Raw genomic sequence first — 25166 nt, 5'->3', positions numbered from 1 at the left:
AATGGTCTAGATCAGGCATAGGCAAACTCAGCCCTCCAGATGTTTTTGGGACTACAATTCCCATCATCCCTAATCACTGGTCCTGTTAGCTAGGGATGATGGGAGTTGTAGTCCCAAAACATCTGGAGGGCCGTGTTTGCCTATGCCTGGTCTAGATTACATAGACTACTTATTACATTCCCCTTAATCCATGTGTAAGCATAAAGTAGATCTCTGGATGATTTGCTGAAGATCCACAATGGTTTGACTCCAAATAGTTTATCAGTAGCAAAATGGGTTACTCAAAAGAAAACTTGGGGGGCAGGGAGTGCGTTAGCAGGAATTGATTTTTCTGTGAAAGGGTTGTCAGCTAATTTTTGGTACTAAAATTGTGATTAGCCTGATAATGTGTTCAGCCTCAAGAGATTCTGAATTTTAAGTATATCCACCCAATAGTTCCTCTAGCTCTTGCTGGCAGAACTTAAGGTTCTTGGGGGGGGGGTATTAAAGCCTGAAGTCTCCCCCAGCTTATTGCACTCCAATTAGCTGATGCATAAGATCCTGAGTGGAACAGTGCTAAGGAAAATGCATTTAGCCTGGGGAGGTAAATTCAAATTCTCACTAACCTGGTGTGTATCACATTGAACCATAGTTTAAAACAAATTATAATTTAATGTGAAAGAGAAACATGCTGCTCGAAAGTTCTCATGGCACTCCTTCCACGCACACTCATGTTACACTGTGGACAAAATAAGCCAGAGCGACCTGGCTTGTCAGCCAAACCCGAGCCTGTGGATCATTTTGTCCAGACTGTGGACTGAAACCAAGGTTTGTTCCAGACAAGCTAGAGTCTGATTTGCTTCATCTTTAGCACAGCAGAAGCAAGGGAGAAGCAACATGAAAGTTTTGAGCGGTGTGCATCAGCATATTAAAGCACTGTTTAACTATGGGTTAATGTGACATGCAAACTAGGCCACTGTCATTGTTGTAACTGAGAAGGATAGAGGACAATACACCAAGTATGCTACCTTGGAGGAAAACAGCGATGTTAAATAAAAATCTTCCAAATAAATCTATCACAATGAGTCTGTCTCCTGGTCGAAACCAGTAATAATTTCTTCTTCCTTATTGAGTCAGTATAGAAAAATGTTCTGGGCATGTTCAAGATCATCTCTCTTTGGTTTATTGGAAGTCATTTCAATTACCCTATGGATGCCTTGGTGGGGGGGGGGGGGGGAGTTTATGTGGCAAATGTTCTAAGTACCGAAAAATGGCTCGTAACCTAGGATAATTTATTTGGGCAATTGCTGTGTGTTTGTTCACCCATCACATCATGCACAGAATTGCCATTTAGCCCTGGAAATGACTTGTGTCTTCAGGAGCAGGGTGTGGAAACAATTACTGAGAAATTAAACTCTAATGACAAAAAAAAGATAGCTTAAGACAACATGGATGACATGCTAGAACCAGATCACACCACTTGGCCCCCACTGGCTGTTTCCTCTGAATTCCAACTACAACACCCTTTTAGGCATTTGGTTCAATGTAGAGATTCCAAATGAGCTAGGCAGCAAATTGGAAGTATTGCCATCTTTGGTCATAAGGCTGATTTTCTCCTTTCATTAATAACTCTGTCTGATCTTTAGACTCCTGCTCAGTCTCCCACAACTCCCATACAAGGGATACCAGTAACTGTAAAGTTAACGAGGTAACAAAGTGAGTAGTTACACCCATCACCTATGGAAGGAATGCAGCAGATACATTTAGAAGGTTTAAGTACTTTTATTGCACTATTTCAATTATTTCATCTAGATGTTTGAAGATTTGGTGATCAATACTTACAGTTTATGAACAAGGTGATTTCTGAGGTCCTGAGTAATATCTTCATGCCATGGTTTCCGAATTCCAATGCCAGAAGGATGTGTTGCTGTAGGCATCGCTCCCAAACTGGCAACATTGGCATTTTCATTCATCATGGTACTATTAAAAAAAAAAGAGGCGATTATCAAAGACACAATAAACCTTGTTAAGTGAGACTTTCTTTATATGTAAACACATCGCAAGTAATTGTATATGAAAGTGGCCTACTCATGCTCAGATTCCTGCTCAGCCATAGGTGGATAAACATTTCTTTTCTCTGTGTGTGTGTGTGTGTGCGCGTGCACTTATGAACTTCTGAAACACTGTTTTATGTAAAGAGACAACTGTAAATAAATAATGGCTTAATACCTTGGGGCCAAGGAATAGCAAGTCACTATTGGTGCTAAAATACATATGGATGATATTGCACTCTTCTTTCAGGCAAGGCTCTACATTAAGGTGAGTTCCAATATTCATTCACTTTCCACTTTATAGATGGAGAAATACAATTTTGAACATTAGCTGCCATTTCTTGCATCTGGAAAGTCCTGAGTACTTGTTATTAACCAACAATAATTTACAGTGGTCAGGAGCTGAAGCTTCGGTGTCCTCACTTGACCTGTGTCCCAAGCAATGAGCAGCAGTAGCAACATTATGCACAATAACCAACTTTAATTTGTACAATATCTACCAATCACAACATGTACCTTTTTGGGGAACAGAATTAATTATTTAGCCCAGTATATGATATATATTCATATTATATATCATAGTTCAAAACATGTGCTATATAGCATGTGTATCACTAGCAGAATGCGCTATACTACTTCACTGACAACATTTACATGCCAACACTTTCCAGTCAAAATAGAACCGGCGATCTAAGAGCGTGTAGCAGCACTACAGAATTCAGTAACAAGACGCATGTATATCTACTATGAAAGCAATGCAGCTACTGCAAGGTATTTTGCTTTACCTATAACCTTTACAAAAAGTTTTTCAGGTAAATGTGGAGCCCCTATGGCAGAACAGACAGAGTATCTCTATGCTAACTCAGATTTAGATCAGGCAGACAAAAAAGCCATCTCTATCATAAAGAGCTTTATTCAGAGGTCACAGATAAAATTTTAAAGTATACAATATTTTCCTTTTGTAAAAATCCCTCTTGTTCAAAGTTACTATTTTGTAGCTCTGTCACTTTTGTGAATTCTTTCCTCAATGTGTTATTCCAAAAGTTGCTTTCTATACAATTAAAAATAAACTTACTTTTGAGAATTCATAGCTGGATGCAACATTGATTCAGGTAGAAGACTCTGGGCTTGAACACCAACACCTCCATTCACTCCCATAGGATTAGCATCTAGACCAAAAGAAAGAAAAAAATTAAAATATGCTCTACTGTAGATTAATTGCTTTGGGTGCTTAAGTTGTTTCCAAATATTCTAGGGTACACATGCTGCTATCATTGCTGCAAAACAGATTTTGGCCCTACTACAAAACGGCTTCTTTCCCTCCATATGAATGTGTAGGAGCAGCTCAAGGGGGGAGGGAGCACTTATGATGGCAGAGGCAGATTTTGCTTCCTTAACTGAATCTCAGATTGCAGCGTGTTTAATTTGTTCATCAAATTAAAAATGAACTCAATGGGAATCACTGAGATAACCCCTCACTAAGACTACCCTGAGTTCAACTTTTTGGTTATACTAGAGAACAATGAAACCTTGAAAACTTGCTTTTGTCATGTACAAAGCCTCGCCTCACTATCACCCATTCTCCCAATGGATGCAAAACTTCACAAATGCCTTTAGTAAAATACTTGAATAAGTTGTAGCTTAGGTGCTGATGGTCATATTTTTGTTTTAATGTGGAATTACATATTTTATTGTTGCTATGATTTGGAGTTGTTAGCTTCCTTCTGAAATAAGGTGGGATATACATTTTAAAAATGAAGTTAACATACTTGTAGGATTCATGGGGCGAAGTCCCTGCGGTGACTGTCCTTGCTGCTGGCTCTTCACTTGAGCTTGTGTCTGCGTCTGCATCTGATTCCCTTGATACGTCAGTCCAAGGGCAGCATAAGCCCGCTCAATCGAACTGGGGTCAATCTGGTTAGCAGTATTTATGTTGGGGGTTGTCTGCTGACCAACCCCTACAGAGCCAGAATTTCCAAGTCCTACTGCAGCACCACCTAGTAATGCTAGAAAAAATGAAGACATGAAAACGATCAAAAACAGTGACTAGAATGAACATAAAACACACCAACCCTTTTATAAAGTCCTTAGTAACACACCAATAAGGTTTGGGGCATTAAACTGTGTCTGTTGCTGACCTGATAAGCATGGAGGCTGCTGCCTACCACAACTTGGGCAGCTATGGCTGCGTCCTACTGTATTTGCAGACACGACTGCCATCACAATATGATAGTGAGGCCAGAGTAGAGGGTCCATGTATATCGAGGGTCCCTGCTGTCAGGAGCACTTCTTGACCTGTAGGAACTTGATCCTGCAGCTGTCTCTCACACCAGCCATTAATAGTATTAGGAGAAACATTATGAGAAATGGAGTGATACTGCAAATCTGTAATGCCCTAAAAAGAAATAAATTAGTGACTACTTACATTGTTGATTTCTTTTGTCCCCAGCATTCTTGAGAGGGAGACACACAGGACAGTCATGCCGTGTACAATTCTTCCAGTGCGATATGATTTGTCGTGAAGATGCACAGTGAGCCACTAAAAAGAGGGTTAAAAAGTAATTTTACACTTAAAACTTTAAATTTCTTTGAGCCAGCTATACATGTGCTACTGATGCACAGAATCTATGCACAATTACTTGGAGTACAGTGTGACTCATGCTTCTGAGTATATTGGACTGCATATATCTATATCTCCAGAATTGAAAACTTTCCCCTTAAGTCTTCTTTTGACTGATAGGTCAAGGGAAATCTTAGTTGATTGAAACTTATCTTACCCAAGTACAGATCAAGGCTTTTCTGCTCTTTGCAATAGGTCACCCAGTCTAGATCTCTTATTACTTATTGCACAGTGGAGGCCAAAGTTGATTGCTAAAACTTCAGTATCTGTATCTCTCATCCTGACCTTGTAACTTGTGAGCACAAATTACTGCAAAATTGTTTTTCAAACAGTATTAGCTTCCTACTGCCACAATGGTAACATTTCTGGAGGGGCTTGACTTGACTTTACAAGAACAGGACCAAAGATTTCTATGAGATGAAAAGCTTTATACTTACCCTGGCAAGATTTTCCAGCCTGGCAATGTGTCATGTGGTTGAGGACATTCTTCATGGTTCGACAATGAGGGAGGTTGCACTGCCGCACCTCACCATTTGCTTGTTCCCGCCGCTGACATTTGTGAGCATGTAGGAGGAGAACAAGTTGCTGCTGAATGAGCTTGCGCTTTTCTGGGTCTGCAGTTGGTGCTCCTGATCCCATGCCCTGGGGGGCAGTTGACACCATCCCAGCCTGCTGAACTGGAGGTGTCTGCTGTTGACCCTTCAAAGGTAAATAAAGAAGACAAATGGAAGTCTAACCCTGACAGTTCTCTAGAAGTCAGCAAAACACAAAGAAGTTATTCATGTCTTTTGAAAGTTTGCTTAAACCTGTGGAAGCAGCAGCTATATGAATTACTTTAAGATAACTTAATAAATCCTCTCTCTCAGAGGAAGCTCTTATTCCTTTGAAGAAAACCCATTCTCAAGCAAAATTCCACAATGCAACTTAATGCTCATATAGTCCCTAAAGAAAGCAGCCATACAACACAGCCTACTAATATAATGAGTATGAGGAATGATTTCATGAATCAATATTTTCTAACCTCCTGCAGCCAACACATAAACATACCATCCCTAAATATGGAGCAATGCAAAGGACAGATCAAGCACAGAAGACATAGTTATTGTAGCCACTACCAATACAACACAGCAAACTAATATTGCTGAGGTGATAATTAGAAATATATGTCCTATTCTGCTTAGCAACCACCTTGCAACACCACTTCTGAGGCTGATCTTTGGAAGTGGCAATGCAAGCATTATTCCATATTGCTTTTCATTCAACTTCAGAGAGCTTGACTTGATTTGGTTTTAAGGATCTTCAGGCTTGCTTCATTAACTGGGAAGGAATAATTATTGTTTTTCTCTTTTAACAAGGGGTCAAGGTATGAGAGTTCAGCACAACTAACATTGTACCATCCATGGGAGAAATTCAGTTTTCATGTCAGCTTCACCCAAATACAGTAGTAAAGGGATTTCTTCACTTTCAGCCTGTTTTCAAGTATACTGGAGCTTCACAGCTTGAAACTAACTGGGCACCATAGGCAAAGGCTAACTCCAGTTTGAACAAAAGTTACACTAATAATTGAAATGAGCTTTCCTCTGCGTTACTGTTCCACATGAACCATGTTTCATCCTTCCCAAACTGACTATATCATAATACTACAATTGAATTACCCTTTAGCAATGCTGTAAATTCCAGATCTTTGACTCTTCACATGTATGGGTATTATGGCGATTCATAGTAAAACCCCACTGACATGAATGGAACTCCCCTATACATGTGGTAGGATTGTGGCACTCACAGATAGCTTCACTCTCTTCAAATTAATTCGTGTACCCAATACCAATTGTATTTCAATCACAACTAATAAACTTACCCTTTATTAGAGTAATAAATAGTAATACAACATACCTAATTAGCATGATCTATAGTCATACAGTGAAGCTTTTAAAGTGCTCTTTGCCAATGCTATATGGATTATGGTGTACAAGTTTACACTGGCTCAGTTTGTACATAACATTACTCCATAGTTTATTTTAAACTATGAGAAGTGTGCTCCTGCCCACTCTATAGTCCCTATGGCCTTTTAAACCGTGAATGGGTGTGGGTTATTGTTTTTGCTTGTTACTATGTTATGTATTTTTATATTCTAAACCATGCTGTGATCCTCGGATAAAGGGTAGTATATAAACTTAATAAATAATAACAACAATAATTTGTTCCTCCCCTACTCCTGCATGTGCCTGCCCCTCTCTCATTGAGGTAACTGTTTGACCAGTTCTATGAAGAGCAGTGTTAAAAACAGAGATATTAAAGCTATTTGTCATATGGCCCCTTAAACCTAGGTTACAGACCCACTAATGGAATATTTAGGCACTTTTTTAAACTAAAAACAAACGACAAAACCCATGATTACAAAGCCAAAAATGAATTTTGTATACTGTCAGCTCCAGCTAAAATCTGACTCATGCCATAGCACGGCAGCAAAAAAACAACAATGCTGCTGTGCGCCAGCTAGTGGCAGAGATGTCAGGTGCCATCCTGATGCCCAGGCATCTTCACTTAGTTGCAAGTGTCTGATAGCCAGGTGCAAAATGAGCATGGTGCCTGGCTAATTTCGAATGCTGTAAGGGGGGGGGAATTTTACCCATTCAGGGGAGTGTAAGTAGAATTCACCTCACATTTGAATTTCTTAGGTTAGTCAATTCTCATTATGTGCCAGTGTCAGGAAGCCTCTGCAGAGGGAGGCTGATGTTTCTGCCCTCACTCTAATTCATAGACATGAATGTTATAACAGTAGAAGAATATACTGCCTATACTCATTAAAACATACTTTAAAATAAGCTCTAGTTTAATGTATTGTGTGAACTAGTTCACTATTGGAATCTATTAGATCTGAGAGCCAAACCAACTGTTGCTTATTGGCATGCTGATCTGATGAGCAGCGCAACATGCTGCCCACGTGATTCCCAATTGGTTTGGACATGGTTTAAAAGTTAATGTGAACAGTACATAATGGAAGCAAGCAAAGAGGAGCACTGTAAGATGTTTTGACTTCTCCTAATCTTCTTTGTTCCCAGTATTTTTTAGGCAAAAGTTCAGCACAGTTCTATTAAGATCTATACAATGTTATATCACTTTTAAAATGCCAATATCTAGGGATGTACAATTTAACCATAAGGTGCATAAGACATTCTTTTTAGTCAGCAATCAGAATTAGCTTGAAATAAGTGAAGAGCTACACACCTGTGCTGCTCAGAGTAGATGAAGATGATGAACGAAGATTTTAAAAAATCCACTTTTTACAGAGCAACACTTGGCTACAAAGATTACTGGCAACAGCTAGCCATTCAGAAACAGCAGTCTAAGAATGTTTGGGGGTCTGACTTACACTCTTAGCTTTCCACTTTTTAAGAGCATGGTTCCATGCATGCACTTAGGCCACACATACAATGCAACATGAGATAAGTAATACTGCATGCATACCTGCAATTCTATCCCCACAAGGGTGGTAGAAAAATTAAGACAGGCTATACACAACCCAGGAATCAGCTCTACACAGCCTCTTCAGTGCTCCCCTCCCCAGCTCCAGCCTGCTTTTCAGTGTGGTGCCTTCATCTCCCACCGCCCAGCCCCCCCCCCGACTTCCCAGAGAATGGAGCACTGAAACCTAAAAAAGGCCAATATAGGCCACCAGAGAGAGAGGTGGTAGCTCTGCATGGCCTTTGCAGACCTCACAATCCAAGTAACACAGTTTGCCCATCTTCACCACACTCCACAGCAAGGAGAAAGGGACACTGGAAGCTCCAAGGAAGTGTCACACTCTCCATGTTCTAACCAGCCTGGCTCCTCCAACATCTTACCCAGCTACATTCTGCCTCCTCCTCCACCTCTGTATTGTCCAGTAAGAAGAGTATGTTCCTTGATACCCCCTGCCTCCAACCTCTCCACCATTCCCAAAAATTGCTGTTAAAAATACCAATAAGGCACACATCATCTGGAAGGGAATAGGGATCCTAAGAACCTTATGAGCATGTACAGGCACCTTCCCACTCACACGACCACTGACACATGCATCATTTTTGGTGCCAAAGGGGGGCAGAATAGGACAGAAAGGACTTGTGTGTGTCCCACTGACATGCACAGTTACTGGGAATGGAATCTCTATGTACACAGAGATTCTCTTGTACTGCTGTGTTACTAGCTCAGCACTGTGGAAGGCAGGATTAACAAGAATCAAGTTAAGTGTGTGCACATTACACTGTCTGCTCATTGGGAGCTCAGGTGTATCTGTGGTGCAATGCTCCACTGAATGTGTTGGCTCAATGGCTGCAAAGCATAGATTGGCAAATGAATGAACCGATGCAATCACTCCTCATCAAATACATCTTACATCCTGCTATGACAATGCACCTATGTGAACTCACATAAAGTTAGTTTTCAACAAAAAGTAATGTTATGTCATCCATTTCTTCCTATATCCCATTTCCCCTTGAACCTTCCACTCATATTATCAACAAGCACATGAACACAGTTTCAGAACACATCACAGACTGTTATTTCTATATGTCCTCCAATATATGGATGGAAATAGTATACTGTCTGCCCCCTAAAAGGCTAGAATTCAGATGATGAAAGGGTAGATATGAGAGTTATGCAAAAGACAAGGAGATATGGTTCAAGTAGAAATGCCATTCAAAAGAAATTAAAACTCAATTAAGATGCTTTTTTCCTCTAGGTTGAATAGCCTTATTTCTCATGATTTGGCACAATATGGAAGCCTTTAAGACAAAATACTGGTATATCTTGAACTAGCTCTACAATAATTTGAAATAGAAGTTACTACCTACCATATTAGGCATTACTGGACCAGGCACTGGCTTCTTGTCCATTGGAAACTGGGGTAAACTGTTAGGTAATACAGGCTTATTTTGCATCTGGGGACCAAGTCCACTGGCTCCAATTGGTTGTCCAGGATTCTGGCTGTATGGTGGTACATAAGGACCGGGGTTGTTCATCATTCCCATCTAGAAATTAAAGAATGACAATTAAGGAATATTTTCATTTTCTTCTGTTCATTTCATGGTATACACTATGGTTAACTACTGTTTGGTTCAAGGAATGGAATATCAACAAACTGTAAAGTATTAACAAATTCTGATCTACATATACCCTCTTAATACTATCCATCTCTTTCCAAATCCCAATTCAATATTGGTTGTACTGACAATTAATAAAATTTTGCTATCATTCAATACTTTCCATTTTCCCTTCATTTTAAATCAAGCATTTCATATATATATTCCTCCAGATATTGAATTATATTGACTGAGCACCTCAAAAGTTAATTTATCCTTGAATGCTTATGATCCAAAGGCACACCTTCAATTTTACAATCTGAATATTGAACCTGATTCTGATCATAGGTCATGAAGAAACTGAAGATTTGAAAGAATGTCTCAATGGTTTGGCAGATTAAAGATTTTATATCAAAGCAACACCCGAGCCATTAATTGTTTAACAAAGAATTATATATCACTTCATCTAAGAAAACCTCTAAGCAAATCACAAAAATATAAAATACAATTATTGATAGTTCCTAAATGTAAAATTTTTACAAGTGCAGAATGAGTATTATGAATCACCTGTAACAGTGTCAGTGCTCCAGACTGAAGCTGTCAAATGGGCATATATATATATACACACAAAATAAGCAGAACACGTGAGTATATATGGAAAACACAGCTGAATCTGGCAGCTGCCTAAATTAATGTTTTCTACATTTATTGACTTTTTCACTATTAGCTGTTGAATAGTAATCCAACAGTTCTCCTGACATGTGTGGATACTACACCCTAGAATCACCTAACCTAACATGCTAGTGGAAGCCAGCAAATTGTCTCCCACTAGCACACTGGGGCTTCACCTGCTCCACCAAATCTACTCTGGCGAGTCAAGAGAATCCCTAGAACATTGCACGGGGGGGTGGAGAAGGGACAGTTCAACCTGACAAGCAGAAATGCATGCACTGATAGAACAATCATTACAGCATGAAGCTGAATTCCTCCGTATGGTGGTGGTGGTGGTATTATTATTATTATTATTATTATTATTATTATTATTTACAATGTTGGACTGGTCTAAATCATGACAATCTTTAAACAGTTATCAAAAAAATGCATGAGTTTTCACTTGAAATTGAAGCAACAAGGCTCTGCTCTTCTCCCCGGCTCCAAGCTGGTGGACCCCTGCCCATTATAAATAAAATACACAATCTCTGTGCCTCTTTCAGAAGTGTGGTCTACCAGAGCAGGTAATTTTCAATGACTGGTTCTTTATACAGGAAGATTTTCTATGTCTCAGATCTTATCTACTTGTCCAAGTAAGTTCATTTAATACTATTTTGCTAGTAGAGTTCCTAGATAGCAGGAAATCTCTACTGGAAATTATAAGAAAGCTCTGCTGGCCACAGTCCATTTTACACAGAGATTTTAGTTGCAGAGAAAACAAGCACATTGTTTTTAAAAGAGGAAATCTGTGGTTTAGACAAAGTAGCAGGTACGAACATAATTAAGAAACCAGCATCAGTTAAATAAACCTAGATGGCTACAGTGGAAGAGTCTATTCTATGCACTCCTGTAACATACTGGAAATTCCCTTCCAAAACTTTCTGATATCATTATCTTTTACATTATCTAATACTCATCAACATACCCTGTTCTCCAGTAGAGACAACTGATGCCACCCCCTAAAAGGTCACACTGCTAATAAGTTGAGGTGAATATAAAACAGACATAATTCTGTAGTATAGTAGTAGTAATTAGAGCTGGGAGATACCTGAAGGAGCATCTCCACCCCCTTCGTTTAGCCTGGACACTGAGATCCAGCGCCAAGGGCCTTCTGGCGGTTCCCTCACTGGAGAAGCGAAGTTATGGGGAACCAGACAGAGGGCCTTCTCGGCAGTGGTGCCCGCCCTGTGGAACGCCCTCCCATCAGATGTCAAAGAAATAAGCAGCTGTCCTATTTTTAAAAGACATCTAAAGGCAGCCCTGTTTAGGGAAGATTTTAATATTTAATGCTGTATTGTTTTTAACACTCGATCGGGAGCTGCCCAGAGTGGCTGGGGAAACTCAGCCAGATGGGCAGGTAATAAATTTGTTGTTGTTGTTGTCGTCGTCATCATCATCATCATCATCCGCTTTTCAACATAGCGGTGTATTGCCAGCCAAACATCGCAGTTTGGCGATATACCACAATGTTGAAAAAACAAGATGCATTGGCCTCTGCCAACGAGACACCAGCTGAAACTGCCCCAGCTCTCACAGCCCCGGTGCTCTCTCGTGTGAGCAGCAATAGCATTGGAGCTGCTTTGTGCCACTCAGCTGGGGGAGGGAACGCCCGTGAGTGGGCAGAGCATCAGGGCTCTTTTAATGGCTCGCTATGGGGAGCAGTAATCACGCTATCCTCAGCTGAGCAGTTTCACAGCACCGCCAGCCTGCGGGAGTTAGCGCAGGGCTGGGGGCTCCTTTGACTGCTCGACTGATGCAAGGGCAACTGCACACTCCTCAGTCGGGCAGTTTAAAGATGCACTTCACAGATACAGCTCTCTGTCATATGAGAACGAAGTGGGATGGCTGTTTCACTCAGCGAAATACCGCTGAGTGAAGCAGACATCGCGGCCTGTTCCTCATACCGGTCTTGGGCGATATATCACCCAGGCCTAGTAGTAATGGGGAATCTGTGTTCCTTAGCCTCAAACATAGAGAAGCATGGAAAAATAACTGAACACACAAGTTTGGTTACATCAGTGGAGAATGGAGCCTCTCTACTATCCTTCTACTGGGGAACAGAAGACAATTGCAAGGTGTTCGGCACTTGCTAAGTCATCCCATTTGCTCTGTCATCCTTGTGTCTTCAGTTTGTGTACCTCAAAACATGCCACATAGGCAACCCTGAAAATTAAGACTACATAGGTTTAGATCTACCTTGACAGCATAGATCATGAAGTTATACATAAACTGGCAGGCACAATATGTTGTTCCTCTGGTAGTTGCTGTAGCCAACTTCAGAGTGACTGGTTAGAGTTTATTATTGCTTTTTAAAGAATGTTTAAAGTTTTCATTTGCTAGAGCATAGGAGGTGGGAAGGTGCTCAGTATGCTGTGCACAGGAATCAAGTGGACTGCTGGCAAAGAGATGAAACATTTCAACGCACCACTGCCAGCCCACTGAATTTTCATACTGGATTCTAGAGGTCAAGCTCCCTAATACCTGTCCATCCTAGAAAGCAAGAGAGCTGGCGGCAGAGAAATGAAGCACTTCATTCCTCTGCCATCAGCCTGTAGTACCTCTATGCTACATAAGTAGGAAAAGGAAGAACAGGGAGGTGTGCAGTGACTCATGCCTCTGCCACTAGTCCATTTGCTTTGTTTGCTGGATTTGCAGAACGAGTCTTTATTTTCAAGACATAAGGTACAGTGGTACCTTGGTACCTTAATCCATTCCGGAGGTCCGGTTGTGAACCAAAACAGTTTGTAACCCAAGGTGCGCTTTCGCAAATGGGGCCTCCCCCCAAAAAATGTGTTGTAAAAAAAAATGGGTTAGAATCCCAAAAAAGGGGTTTGATGTGTTTGTAATCCAAAATGGTTGTAATCCAAAGCAGTTGCAAACCAAGGTACCACTGTAAAGGAACACAAAAGGCTTGGTGCCTACTGTGTTTCTAGCCTGTAGAATTCTTCACTCTGCTTTTTACCCAGAGCAGGGGCTGGCAAATATTCTATCCATCTTCCATCAGCCCCTCTTTTGAGTACTATTTTTGGCTGGCTGTTAACTTTGTGGCCAATTTATATTATTATTGTCATTAATTTTTAAGTAGCCTTCTGCACAATCATCTCAAAGTTATGCACAAGATAATAAAAATGAAAAGTGAAAAGACAGTTAAAAGCACAAAACACAGCAGACACATTTAAAACAAAACTCAAATAATATAAAGTAGATACAGCAAAGACCCATTTATCCAGTTGAGAAAGCTTGTGCACAATTGTTATAATCCTATTATTTTTTAATATTTGATTGGTCTGGGAATAACCTCTAGCATTCTCTTCCATTCATGATTTCATGTGAAAACTCACTATGGACTATCAGCAGTCCCTAGATTCACAAGTAAAACTCAAGAGATAAATGCTATGACCACCAAGGTCCCTTGCAACTCTTACGATTCCAAAATATCAACAGATTTTAAGTTTAATGTTTGTAAAGTGTACCCATTTGGATTCATAACTAAACTATCTTCATGAGCCATTCTTCCAAGCCTCTAACTAAATTATCAATGTCATTGCACCAGCGTAGCCGACTACCATTAAGTGTAATATGGCTGAGATGTGAAGAGAAGATCTGTTCAATGCACTGGCTCTCTTACAGGGTACTATAAGCAGGCCGATTGTTAAATCCCAGTTAAGGCCATATTATGTTGCGAACCACTCTGTGATCTTTGGTTGAAGAAAACTATATCAATTTAATAAACAACAACAACAATTAAAATAAACTTGGGATATTTATTCTTCAGTCATTGCTCAGGGAACTGACAATATTCACATTCACCGATTAAACATAACAATGAGTAGTAGAAGCTCCTATATTTGGGAGGGGGTGGTTCTCCACACACGTTCTTGGCAGCAAACTGATCCTCTAAATACTCAAATTTGGAAAATTCTCTATAGATGCTAACAGAGCAGATGGCATTGGAAACTTCTGTTTCAAGAATGCAATTTACTCCACCTCCCCTGTTAAATTCAGTCTGCAGCATGTGCATTTTAAAAGCCCAAACTGACCACACTCCCACTATAAACCAGTGTTAGAAACTCAGAACTTTGTGAACTTAAGGAGGAATAGCCACTTTATCCAGGGACATTTCACACAAACATATAGGCCTATTCTTACCTCTTTTTCTTAATGGTGACACAGACCATTCATAATGTAAGTAGGGTAGGTGAAGAGAAGCTACAACAATTAACTATAACATTGTTCACTGCTCCTGCTCAGGCTGCACAGATAAAGCATGTTGGTTCCTGAAATTCATTCTGATTTTGTAGATAAAATAAAACTTATAGAATTCTACAGGATGTCTTATTAGTGTGTGAAAACAATCAAAATCCAAGGATCCTGAGGCATGCACCTCCAGATGGTGGAAATGTCAGGCGCCATCCTCACATTTAGGCTTCTTTACTTGGTCACAAGTGGCTGATAGCCAGGTGCAAAATGTGCCTGGCTAATTTCAAACACTGTTGCAGGCTACTCTAGCATGTTTGCTCTAAGAAAAGACATGTGAGCCATCATCAAGAAAAAATAAAGGACAAGATAAGATGGACTTTCCCCAGACATATAAGATTACAGCATTTGAATTAAATTCAGTATTTACCAAGAGTTAAGGAGGTTTATTATTGCAAAGCCAAACTTTTCAGTTCATTTTAATATGTGGCATTTTGAATCCTTAAGTGGCCAAAACACCTGTTAGACAATGCCAACATGTAAATCAATGGATCAAAATGTGTCCTTTCTTGGAGTTCATTTATGTATCAAATACAGTCAGACCTCGGGTTAAATATGCTTCAGGTTGAGCGTTTTCAGGTTATGCTCTGCGGCGACCCGGAAGTAACAGAACGAGTTACTTCCGGGTTTCGCCACTCGCGCATGTGCTCAAAATGCTGTCACGCGCATTGTGGAAGCGGTGAAACGCAACCCACGCACACGCATGTTACGTTCTACTCAGGATGCGAACAGGGCTCCGGAATGGATCCTGTTGGCATCAAGAGGTACCACTGTATATCATGTCTTTTTTTACTGAAGCCCCAGAAACTATGCTATTCAATTATGACTTTGTCAGTTCTTGCATACATATAAGTTTTGAACCATATCCTTTATACCACACAAAAATTCCAGGATTGGGAACAAGAGACCCTCTATGTGGGCTTCCAACTCCTACCAACTCTGATCACTGGCCACGCTGGCTGGGCCTGAAGGGAATCGGAGTTCAACAACATCTGAAACGAAACACATTCCACATCCTTGGTGTTGCTAATATGGTGCACAAGAACATAGGAAAATGCCTTAGACCAAGTCAAACCATTGCTGCTGCTAGGTCTTTATCATCTACAGTCTGATTGGCAGTGGCTCTCCAACATTTCAGACAGTAGCCTTTTCCAGCCCTACCTAGAAATGCCAGGGGTTGTGTACAAGGTGTCCCAGGTTCAAACTGTGCACACTTCCTATTGTGAACCTAATCAGAGATTAATCCCAATTTCATCCTGACATTTCCCTTTCACACGTGGTTGTATATTTACCGTATTTTTCGCTCTATAGGACGCACTTTTTCCCCTTCAAAAATGAAGGGGAAATGTGTGTGCGTCCTATGGAGCGAAGACGCCATAGCCCCGCGACCCTCTCCCGGCTGGAGAGGTGACGCGCGGCTATGGCAGGAGCCTCTATAGCCGTGTGTCACCTCTCCAGCCGGAAGAGCTCGCGCAGGACTAAAGAAGCACCCTTCAACCCTCTCCTGGCTGGAGAGGTGACGCGCGGCTATGGCAGGAGCCTCTATAGCCGCGTGTCACCTCTCCAGCTGGGAGAGCGCACCCAGGGCTAAAGCAGCGCCCCCCCCGCGACCCTCTCCTGGCTATGGCAGGAGCCTCTTTAGCCGCGCGCCACCTCTCTAGCCGGGAGAGCCGTGTGGGGCTAAAGAAGCCCCACTTACTCTCTCCCAGCTGGAGAAGTGATGTGCAACTATGGCAGCAGCCTCTCCGCTGCGCCTTTCCGCTGCTCCCTGACCTGCTCTTTGGGGCTGGTGGTGGGCTTCCCCCGTCAGCCCCAAAGAGCAAATCGAAAGGAACCTGAAGCCTGGAGAGCGCGTGCACCGACCCCTCTCGCTCTCCAGGCTTCCAAGGTAGCCGCCTGAACGCACCTTAAACGGCACCTTTTAGAGCGGGAAAACAAGAGGAGGAAAATTCTCCCCCTCTCTGCGCAGCACCTCCTGCCGCTTCGCTGAAGGGGCGCTGGGCAGAGAGGGGGAGATTTTTTTTTCTTGTTCTCCCCCCTCTAAAACAAGGTGCGTCCTATTGTCCGGTGTGTCCTATGGTGCGAAAAATACGGTATGTTATTAGAGGATGTCTTGTAACATTGTTCTTTGAAATTATTCAAAAATAAATAAAAGTACAAACAAAAATTTGCCACCAAGTTACATCCCAACTTCATCTAGTTCTACCTGCAAGATCTTGTACTGCAGTTGTTGCTTAATTCCACTTGGACTGCATAATGTTCAGATATCAAGGTCTAGTTATTCTACACCCATCAATGATATTTACTGTAGCTCATGTATACCAATGATATGCCAAGTAACTACTAATCCATAATTCTTAACTGCTGTTCAAGAAAACGTGACTCACCTTTTCACACACATAATAAAATTAAATTACAGCTCAAATGCAAGAGTTCTAGAGTATATTCAACGACACCAGAAGATTGTAGAATCATTGTACTGTGCTCAATTAGAGCCAGAACAGGCCAATTTATATGAATGGATGGAAACACACCTCTTTTAAAAAACAAAACACTGAACACCTGAACAGAAGTAAAACAAAAATAAATCCAGAGTATTCCAAACTACTGTCAGTTATATCTAACTAAGTCACTTCAACGTAAATGAACACAGTTCATTCTCTCTCTCTCATGTACAGCTGTTTGGGCTTGATAAAATTAGCAAATGTTAACAATTTTCAGTGCTTCCTCCCCCAATTAAATTTAAGCAAAGTGCATTACACTAAATTGTCTTAAAATAGTTGCAAGTAATAAATTTTTTTTAGTAAAGCTTTGAATATGATTTACTAACATTTATACCACATCTATAGTACACAGTGCTATATGGTATAGAGTTTTGAGACAGCTATATATAGTACAGTATAGACTAAGTCCAACAATTATCATAATCAGATTTGTAAAGCTTATTTAAACAGGGCATTGGGGAAAATTAGATCCATTTTAGAAAATGGAAATTCACACCACTGCTTTCCACGTACTGTATTTAGAATTCAGGATAAGGGCTTTTATAAAAGCACAAGTATCAAACCTTTCTACAACAAAGTGTTAGTTGACAATAATGTTTCCTGCAGATAAAGCACCTATATATTATAACCCCATGAAAGTAGAAGAAAATGCTCGTCCTGATATGCACAACAGCCATGCCATTTTGCTTTGCCATACAAAAGAAGCCAAGTATTTCATTTGAAGATGAAGCTCAGCTATACGTAGGCTACAAAATACTTTCACACTTTTCATTTTTAGACCCCTCAAAGACCTCCTGTTCCCAGTTTACTTTTCTAGACTCGGTTGTGGGGTATCAACAACAGCTGGTTGGAGAACAACACAGATCAAGCATGCTTGTTGTCAGCTTGTACCAACTCCACCTCAAAAAGTGAAACTTGGGCTCTCTGCCAACAGCCAAACCAGTTGAATACACTCTTGAGTCTCAGCCTCCATTTCAGATTTGCCTCTAATAGGCTCTTCAGCTAGCTGAAGAACATACATTACAAATGGGGGGTGTCCAAGCCAAAAAGAGTGTCCTTTCTGCTAAAACTGACAGAAGCAGAGCAAAACCATATCTACAATTCACGTTAAACAATTTTCTTTGCTTCTCCAATTACCACTCAAGTAAATTTCAGGAAGTGAAGACAGTATACTCCAATTGCACATTAAACTGAATTTTCACATGTTAAGTATTATTATATTATTAAAGTTGTCAGGCTATTAAAGAAATCTTAGTAGGGTTTATCAATCTTGTGAAGTATAGCCAACAGACTAAGCCTGCAATGATACGTACATTTATCAGTAGTTCTACTTTGTTCAATGGATTTGCTTGAGTAAGAACGCACAATACTAAAAAATGCATTTTGAATAAAAGTGCATTAAAATTTAGCTCTGTAAATGTTTGCATAGAATGAAACTGTTTAAGGGAAAGACATTCAGTGTTCAGATTATTCGTGCCTATATGTTACAGGCGGCACTATCCTAGAAGATTTGCCTTTCTGAAGAAAAAAGTTATGCCCCCAAATTATGCCTGACACCTGCAGTTTTTCTTAAGAACTTTTGGTAATAAAGAAATAGTTTTCTTAAAATCTGTTTACATAAGCCAACTAATCTTTAGGAACTGAAATTCTCATTACAGAATTATGAAGCTTCTTCAGCTGATGAAAGGTTGCAGCACTGCATTTTGTGGGCTTAAAGTCACAAAGCTAGATCTGGTAGCAGGGTCACTGTCTTTCTAACTGCTATTTGGCTATCTGAAAATGCCTGCAGTTAAGTTTCTCCTGCAAGTTCCAAAGATCTCAGAAGCCCACTCTGCAGTAACTCGGAGCACTGTGTGGCTGTCCCCACTCTGTGGAATAGAATTCCTCTCAAGATACAACAGGCACCCTCTCTACCTGTACTTTCCTGAAATAAGTGACATGTTTGTACCAACAGGTTTTACCAGCAACATTAACTGGTCTATATCATAACTGTCTACATTGCTTGATTTCGTTTTTGTTTTAAATGAATATGCTATTTTTGTGTTATAACTTGTTTTAATTATACATCACCTTGAGATGGTTTTTAAGAAGGTGATCAATAAATTAATGAGGATTATATTTGCACCTTTAAGTTTAGCCAGTTTAAATCTAGTTATTTGACCAGCCTTTCTATGAAATATGGCACTAAGGTCTGCAGAAGGTAGTGGGATCAGTAAAAGGTATGTTCCCTATCTTGAGAGCAGAAACACTTTTCAATACAGCAAAGCTACTATTGGATACAACCATATGAAATCAAATTCTAAACTGCCACCTATAACTGTGTTGATCAAATACATATTTGCATCCATTTGAAAGACAGTGTTGTTGCTTTGCAACTTTGTTGTTAATCTATATTGATTTTTTATTGGCTGTAAGCATCTTTAGGTAAACATACCAGTTTTGCTCTCAGATTCAAAACCTTTCCCAAACCAGGGTTAGGTTAAACAACTGCCACCAAGAAAGAGCCAGTAAGAATTTCTGCTGGCTCAGACCTTGAGGGCCTGATATAATCAGGTAATAAATAAAAATGTTTGCAACTTAGAATTCTAGGTGCTTTGGGAACCAAAACATACAAGCCCCATAGATTGAGAAAAGGAAACTGCATCACTCCAGAGCCACTATTCATGTGTTTCATGTCCATGCAAAGCACAAGAGTTCTCAACAATATGCAGCAGTAATGTGGAGCAGAAAACTTTTCAGAGCTTTATTTTTCCATGAAAATTTTTCTGTTTTATAAGTTCATTAGCAAAAATTAAAAGATGCCAAATGCAAATATTAAGCAAGCTTGATAGTTTCAAATATTTTAGTTTTGTTTACACAAGAAAATATGGCAAACTAGATCACTCTCGGAATTTTTTCCAGGAAATCCATGTTGAAAGAGGTGTTACAGTTTTTATCTTGGAAGCCACAGAATACACGTTATTTTTAAGGGCAATACATAAATAGCAACCCTTCCCCAAAGTGGTAATATTAAATGGGAGTTATCATTATAGTGGAGATCAGAAGGTGGCACAATGTACAGTGGTGCCTCGCAAGACGAAATTAATTCGTTCCGCGAGTTTTTTCGTCTTGCGAAGCACGGACTTTGGAAAAGCTTCAAAAATCACCAAAGTCTTCAAAAACCTCAAAAAAGGCTACCACACCGCGTGCTATGAGTTGCTCCTCGAAGTGAATGCACGGTTTTAAGAAAAAGGAAACAAACTTGCAAGACAAAGGAAACAAACTTGCAAGACGTTTTCGTCTTGCGAAGCAAGCCCATAGGAAAATCCGTCTTGCGAAGCAACTCAAAAAACGAAAAACTCTTTCGTTTTGCGAGTTTTTTGTCTTTTGAGGCATTCGTCTTGCGAGGTACCACTGTATCTTTACTTCAGTAGCTCTTAAGAGATAGAACACAACCTGTTCCCAGCCTGAGTCATATAACAGGAGGTGAACTGACCAGTAAGCCCTGAGAAAAAATCCATACCCGCTACTTTATGGGACATGTTCAGGTGAAGAGAAGGCTAAGGAGTAAACCCTACACAATCCAAAATGGAGTCCCTAAGACGGTTGGATGGTGCCCTGTACACCTCCTTCCAGCAACTCCTGCAATCAAACTTTCCTTTCCTTTGGACCACGTCAGTGAAGCCGAGAAGGTTGTTGGATGCCACTTCCTTTGAGCTGCAGCTCCCAAGCATGCATGCTCCCCTGCCCAGGTGAGGAGGTGGGGTGAAAGATGCTTGCTAGGCTGGTTGGCATGCATATATCTGGTATGACAAGGTTAAAGTGTATAAGGGTTTCAAAAATCATATTGTCAGGAAAGCACTATATAACGTATGGATACGGTATAAAGACTTACTGGAAAACAGAACTCCCAGGTGGCTTTCACCCATGGAGGCTAAGGAAGTAAAGAAACTTAATATGACAACCAATTGGCCGAAATACTCTGAGATTTTAGAACAAGAAGGTGGTGAATTTAAATTACAAAGTTATGAGAAAATAAAGTCCAAGGTACGAGATTGGCTCCATTATTTTCAAATAATGGAGGCTTTCAAACAAGACAGGAAAATTGGTTTCCAGGTGGAGAAATCGAAATTGGAAACAGAATTGTTAGAACCCAATACTAAGAATTTATCAAGAATGTACAACTTGCTGTTGAAGTGGAATACAATAGATAAGACAGTGAAGTCTGCTATGGTTAAATGGGCACAGGACATAGGTCATGACATTATGTTTGCTGACTGGGAGCAGTTATGGACCACAGGTATCAAATTTACGGCATGCAATGCCTTACGAGAAAACATTATGAAAATGATTTATAGGTGGTACATGACCCCAGTCAAGCTTGCGAAGATTTATCATTTGCCCGATAACAAATGTTGGAAATGTAAAGAGATGGAAGGTACCTTTTTCCACCTCTGGTGGACCTGCCCAAAGATTAAGGCCTTCTGGGAAATGATTTATAATGAAATTAAGAAAGTGCTTAAGTGCACCTTTAACAAGAAACCAGAGGCATTTCTCTTGGGTATGGTCGGCCAGTTGGTGTCGAAGAAGGATAAGAATTTCTTTTTGTACGCTACTACGGCAGCAAGGATCCTTCTAGCAAAGTATTGGAAGACACAAGAGCTACCCACGCTGGAGGAATGGCAGGCGAAAGTGATTGACTTTATGGGACTGGCAGAAATGACCGGCAGAATCCGCGACCAAGAGAAGGAGACTGTGGAAGAAGATTGGAAGAAATTTAAGATGTATCTTAAGAATTATTATAAAACTGAGGAGTGTTAAAATGCTGAGGGAAAAGAAGACGTAGAATTGCAGCGATAATTGGGTTTAAAATTAAGGGTGGAATAGAGAAAGAGGACAAATTTATATTTAATTGGGCAAGATAGGTTGCTGAATAATGGTACTAAATTAAGGATGCAAAAAGGGAAAGGTATGGGGAAGTCCGGGAAAAGAGGGTTATGAAAATAAGGTTATGAAAATATGAGTTTTCTTTTGTTTGTCTGTTCTTATTGTTGTTTTTTGTTTCTGTTAAAAAATTGGAAATTAATAAAAATCTTTTTTAAAAAAAGAAAAAGAAAGAAAGATGCTTGCTAGGGAGAGGGCATGGCCAGCAAATTGTAGGGCCTTGTTACTGTCATATTTGTTCTTTACTCCACATGTTAACCCTGCTTCTGAGATAGTGCTTCCACAACTTCTATCAAGATGCCACCGAAATCAGCAATGACTGCAAGACTTCCCTTTTCCAAGCATCACTGTCCACCTCATTCACATATACCTTGCTAAAATCATTTCCCATGTAAACCAAAACATTCACTAGTAGACAAAATTGAAGTGATTCTACTTCCCCAACTTCCAAATGTGAACATGTACCTACAGTAGTCACTGGCAGTGAAGCATTCTGCAGTGGGTGTGTCCAACTCATTCACTTTATTTTTAAAAAGCTGCCATCTCAAGCACAGAAATAGCGATGGAAGTACAGTAATGTAGCTGTCCTGTCACAAAAACATTCCTCAATAGCAACAAGCTCTCTCATGTCAAGCAAAAAAATGTTTTTGCTTCAAGAATTCAACTACAAAAAATGTTGATTAATTCCCTGCATCTGGGGCCAGGATTCCTCTACTCTTCAATTTAGATTCCAGTAAGTTCTCAGACTGAATCAAACACTTGCATTCTCTTTCAGGGTTAGGACACTGTTCAACTGACCAGCCAAATAAACAAGATATCAAACATGTTGATAAAACATGGATCATTAAGTATTTTTGTAGGGGGGGTGTTACATTTACAATGGCAAATCTATTTTATATTATAAGACGGTGTTGTTTCAAGTTATGCTAAGCAGTGATGCTACATATTTTTCTGAAATTCCAGATTTCATCTCACTATAAAATCTGGCACTACTTTTGATAATTTGAAATTCATATTTTGTCACTTGAATATGTGTGTAGCCAACTGCACCTACAATAGTAGTTACATTTCATTGCTAAAGCCCAGCCTCTCATGCCTTCCCACTGACTGAGTTAAACAAAAACAAAGAACACCATACTGTACTATTTTTTTGGTCACACACTTCCATTTCCTCGCTACTGACAGTGTGAAGTCCATTCTCCCCATAAAAAACAAGCTTTCTAAAAATAAAATGTTATTCTTATCTTGTCACTGCACCTATATACATCCAAACTGTAAAATCTTTGTTCTACTTTGCTACTTTAGAGCTAGTTATTGCCTTTAAAGTCTGCTTACAAAACTTATGTCTGAACTATCAACTGAGATTCTGCAGACCTTAGGAACCAAAGATCAGAATTTGCTATATCCCCTTTACAAGCTTCACTCTTTGACAAGCTAAACAGCTCACAAAGATGGAACTGTAAGGCAAGAGGCTGACTGATCAAGCAAGCTCATCAGCCAAGCAACTTGCAAACCCAGTCTGCATCTAAGTAGTAAACCTGCCAGTGAGGGCCACACTATGGAGACTGAACGCATTGTTATGTTTAGTCATTAGAGCAAATGAGTTTTCAAAAGACAGGTGAAAGGGTATTATATGCAAAGACTGCATAGATCTATTCTACTAAAGAAATCCTCACCAATGTGTGCCCTTCATATGTTTCTGACTACATCTATCACCAGGCATGAGGACCCTCTGGTTTGTGGGCCTACTTAAACCTAGCACTGTTCCCAATTTGGCTTGTGAGGCTGCTTCCCCAAAACCACACCCACCTACCCCACAACTAATGTCATGTGTTATCAGGTATGGAGCAGATTGTGCAATGGCAGTCATGATCTACTGGGAGCCTTAAAGTACACTCCCAATTGTTCATTGGCAATGGAGACTTGCTATCACTGCTGATCAGCTGGTTTTGGCAGTGACAGCAGCCCTGCTGGGATCAGCTGAACCATGGAGTTCCCCATACAGTACTCCATAATGCACTAAATCCCTGCTCAAAGTAGAGCATGAAGTTGGCCTGTATCAGCAGCTTGATGGTAACTTCCAAGTCAGGCTTGAATGAACTAGAATTTCCTTTGTAGCACTACCAAGTAAAAATGTGTCAACTGCCATCACAGTGACATAGAGTAATTTCCAGGTGGGCAGAGGCTCACCTACCTGTCAAAATGGCCCACCATCGGCAGGAGAAACCAGGGTACAGCCCACCAGCTAGATATAGTTCCTCACCCATTTTACATAAAGCACCCAAGTCCTCTATTTGCTGCTCTGTACAATCATGTGTTAACTCTCACTGGCTACCACTCAATGAGAGCAACCTGGCAGTTTGCTACATATTTCCCACAGGACAAGCACCTGCTAGGCAAGTACCTATTGAGGACTCATTTTAGATGCTTAATCTAAACACTGTACTAAAATAAGTAAGAGAAAAGCTGTTTCCTATCCTTTTCCCTGAAGTAGTAAACAACTACATGCAGAGGTTACACCAAAGCTACATGATTAGTAATGAAATGTACAGCATTTTTCTGCTCCACCACTTACAAAGCACTAGGTTATTCATTCTAATTAGTGAAGATACTGTTCTTGGTGCCTTATTACACTCACAGTACTGTTTTTTCCAAGTACTGAGATATGAGAAGTCCTGCTGGAGCAAACCTACAGGTCTACCATCTAATTTGTAAAAGTGACTACAAAATATCTACAACCACCATGCAAACTCTCCTTCATTGTTTGGCACCAGCATCTGTACTCAAAAATGCTGTACCTGGAGGTTGAAGTTATCAATCATGGGTAACAGTTGTGATAAACCTACCCACTACTTAACAAATCAAGGAAAATATTGCATGCACATATATTCCCACCCCACCCACAATTATAGCAATGTTTCACTGAAGAATAGCAATATTAGCCTTCCCAGTAGTTTTAATACTAGGGAAAAAAAATCATCTTCAGTATCAACACCACCTGTAGGATTATTCTGCAATTGAAGAACTAATACACCAATCATAGGTACTATTGAAAGCTATA

The 25166-nt window shown here is 40.2% G+C and overlaps 1 protein-coding gene across 1 annotated transcript in view; it reads right to left on the bottom strand.

Moving 5' to 3' along the window:
• EP300 (EP300 lysine acetyltransferase) overlaps positions 1-25166 on the bottom strand; it is a 79181-nt gene that overhangs the window by 35822 nt on the left and 18193 nt on the right. The window contains exons 3-8 of the mRNA XM_079994540.1: positions 9483-9659; positions 5088-5349; positions 4456-4569; positions 3800-4036; positions 3106-3199; positions 1822-1959 (exon numbers count right to left, since the gene is read on the bottom strand). Coding sequence (XP_079850666.1) covers positions 1822-1959; positions 3106-3199; positions 3800-4036; positions 4456-4569; positions 5088-5349; positions 9483-9659 — 1022 coding nt within the window. The remainder of the gene's footprint in view (positions 1-1821; positions 1960-3105; positions 3200-3799; positions 4037-4455; positions 4570-5087; positions 5350-9482; positions 9660-25166) is intronic.

Source organism: Podarcis cretensis (genome assembly GCF_951804945.1).
Source record: "Podarcis cretensis genome assembly, chromosome: 10".
In the NCBI taxonomy this organism is placed as follows: Eukaryota; Metazoa; Chordata; class Lepidosauria; order Squamata; family Lacertidae; genus Podarcis; species Podarcis cretensis.
The sequence above is the reverse complement of the archived record's forward strand: the minus strand, read 5'-3'. Positions and strand labels throughout refer to the sequence as shown.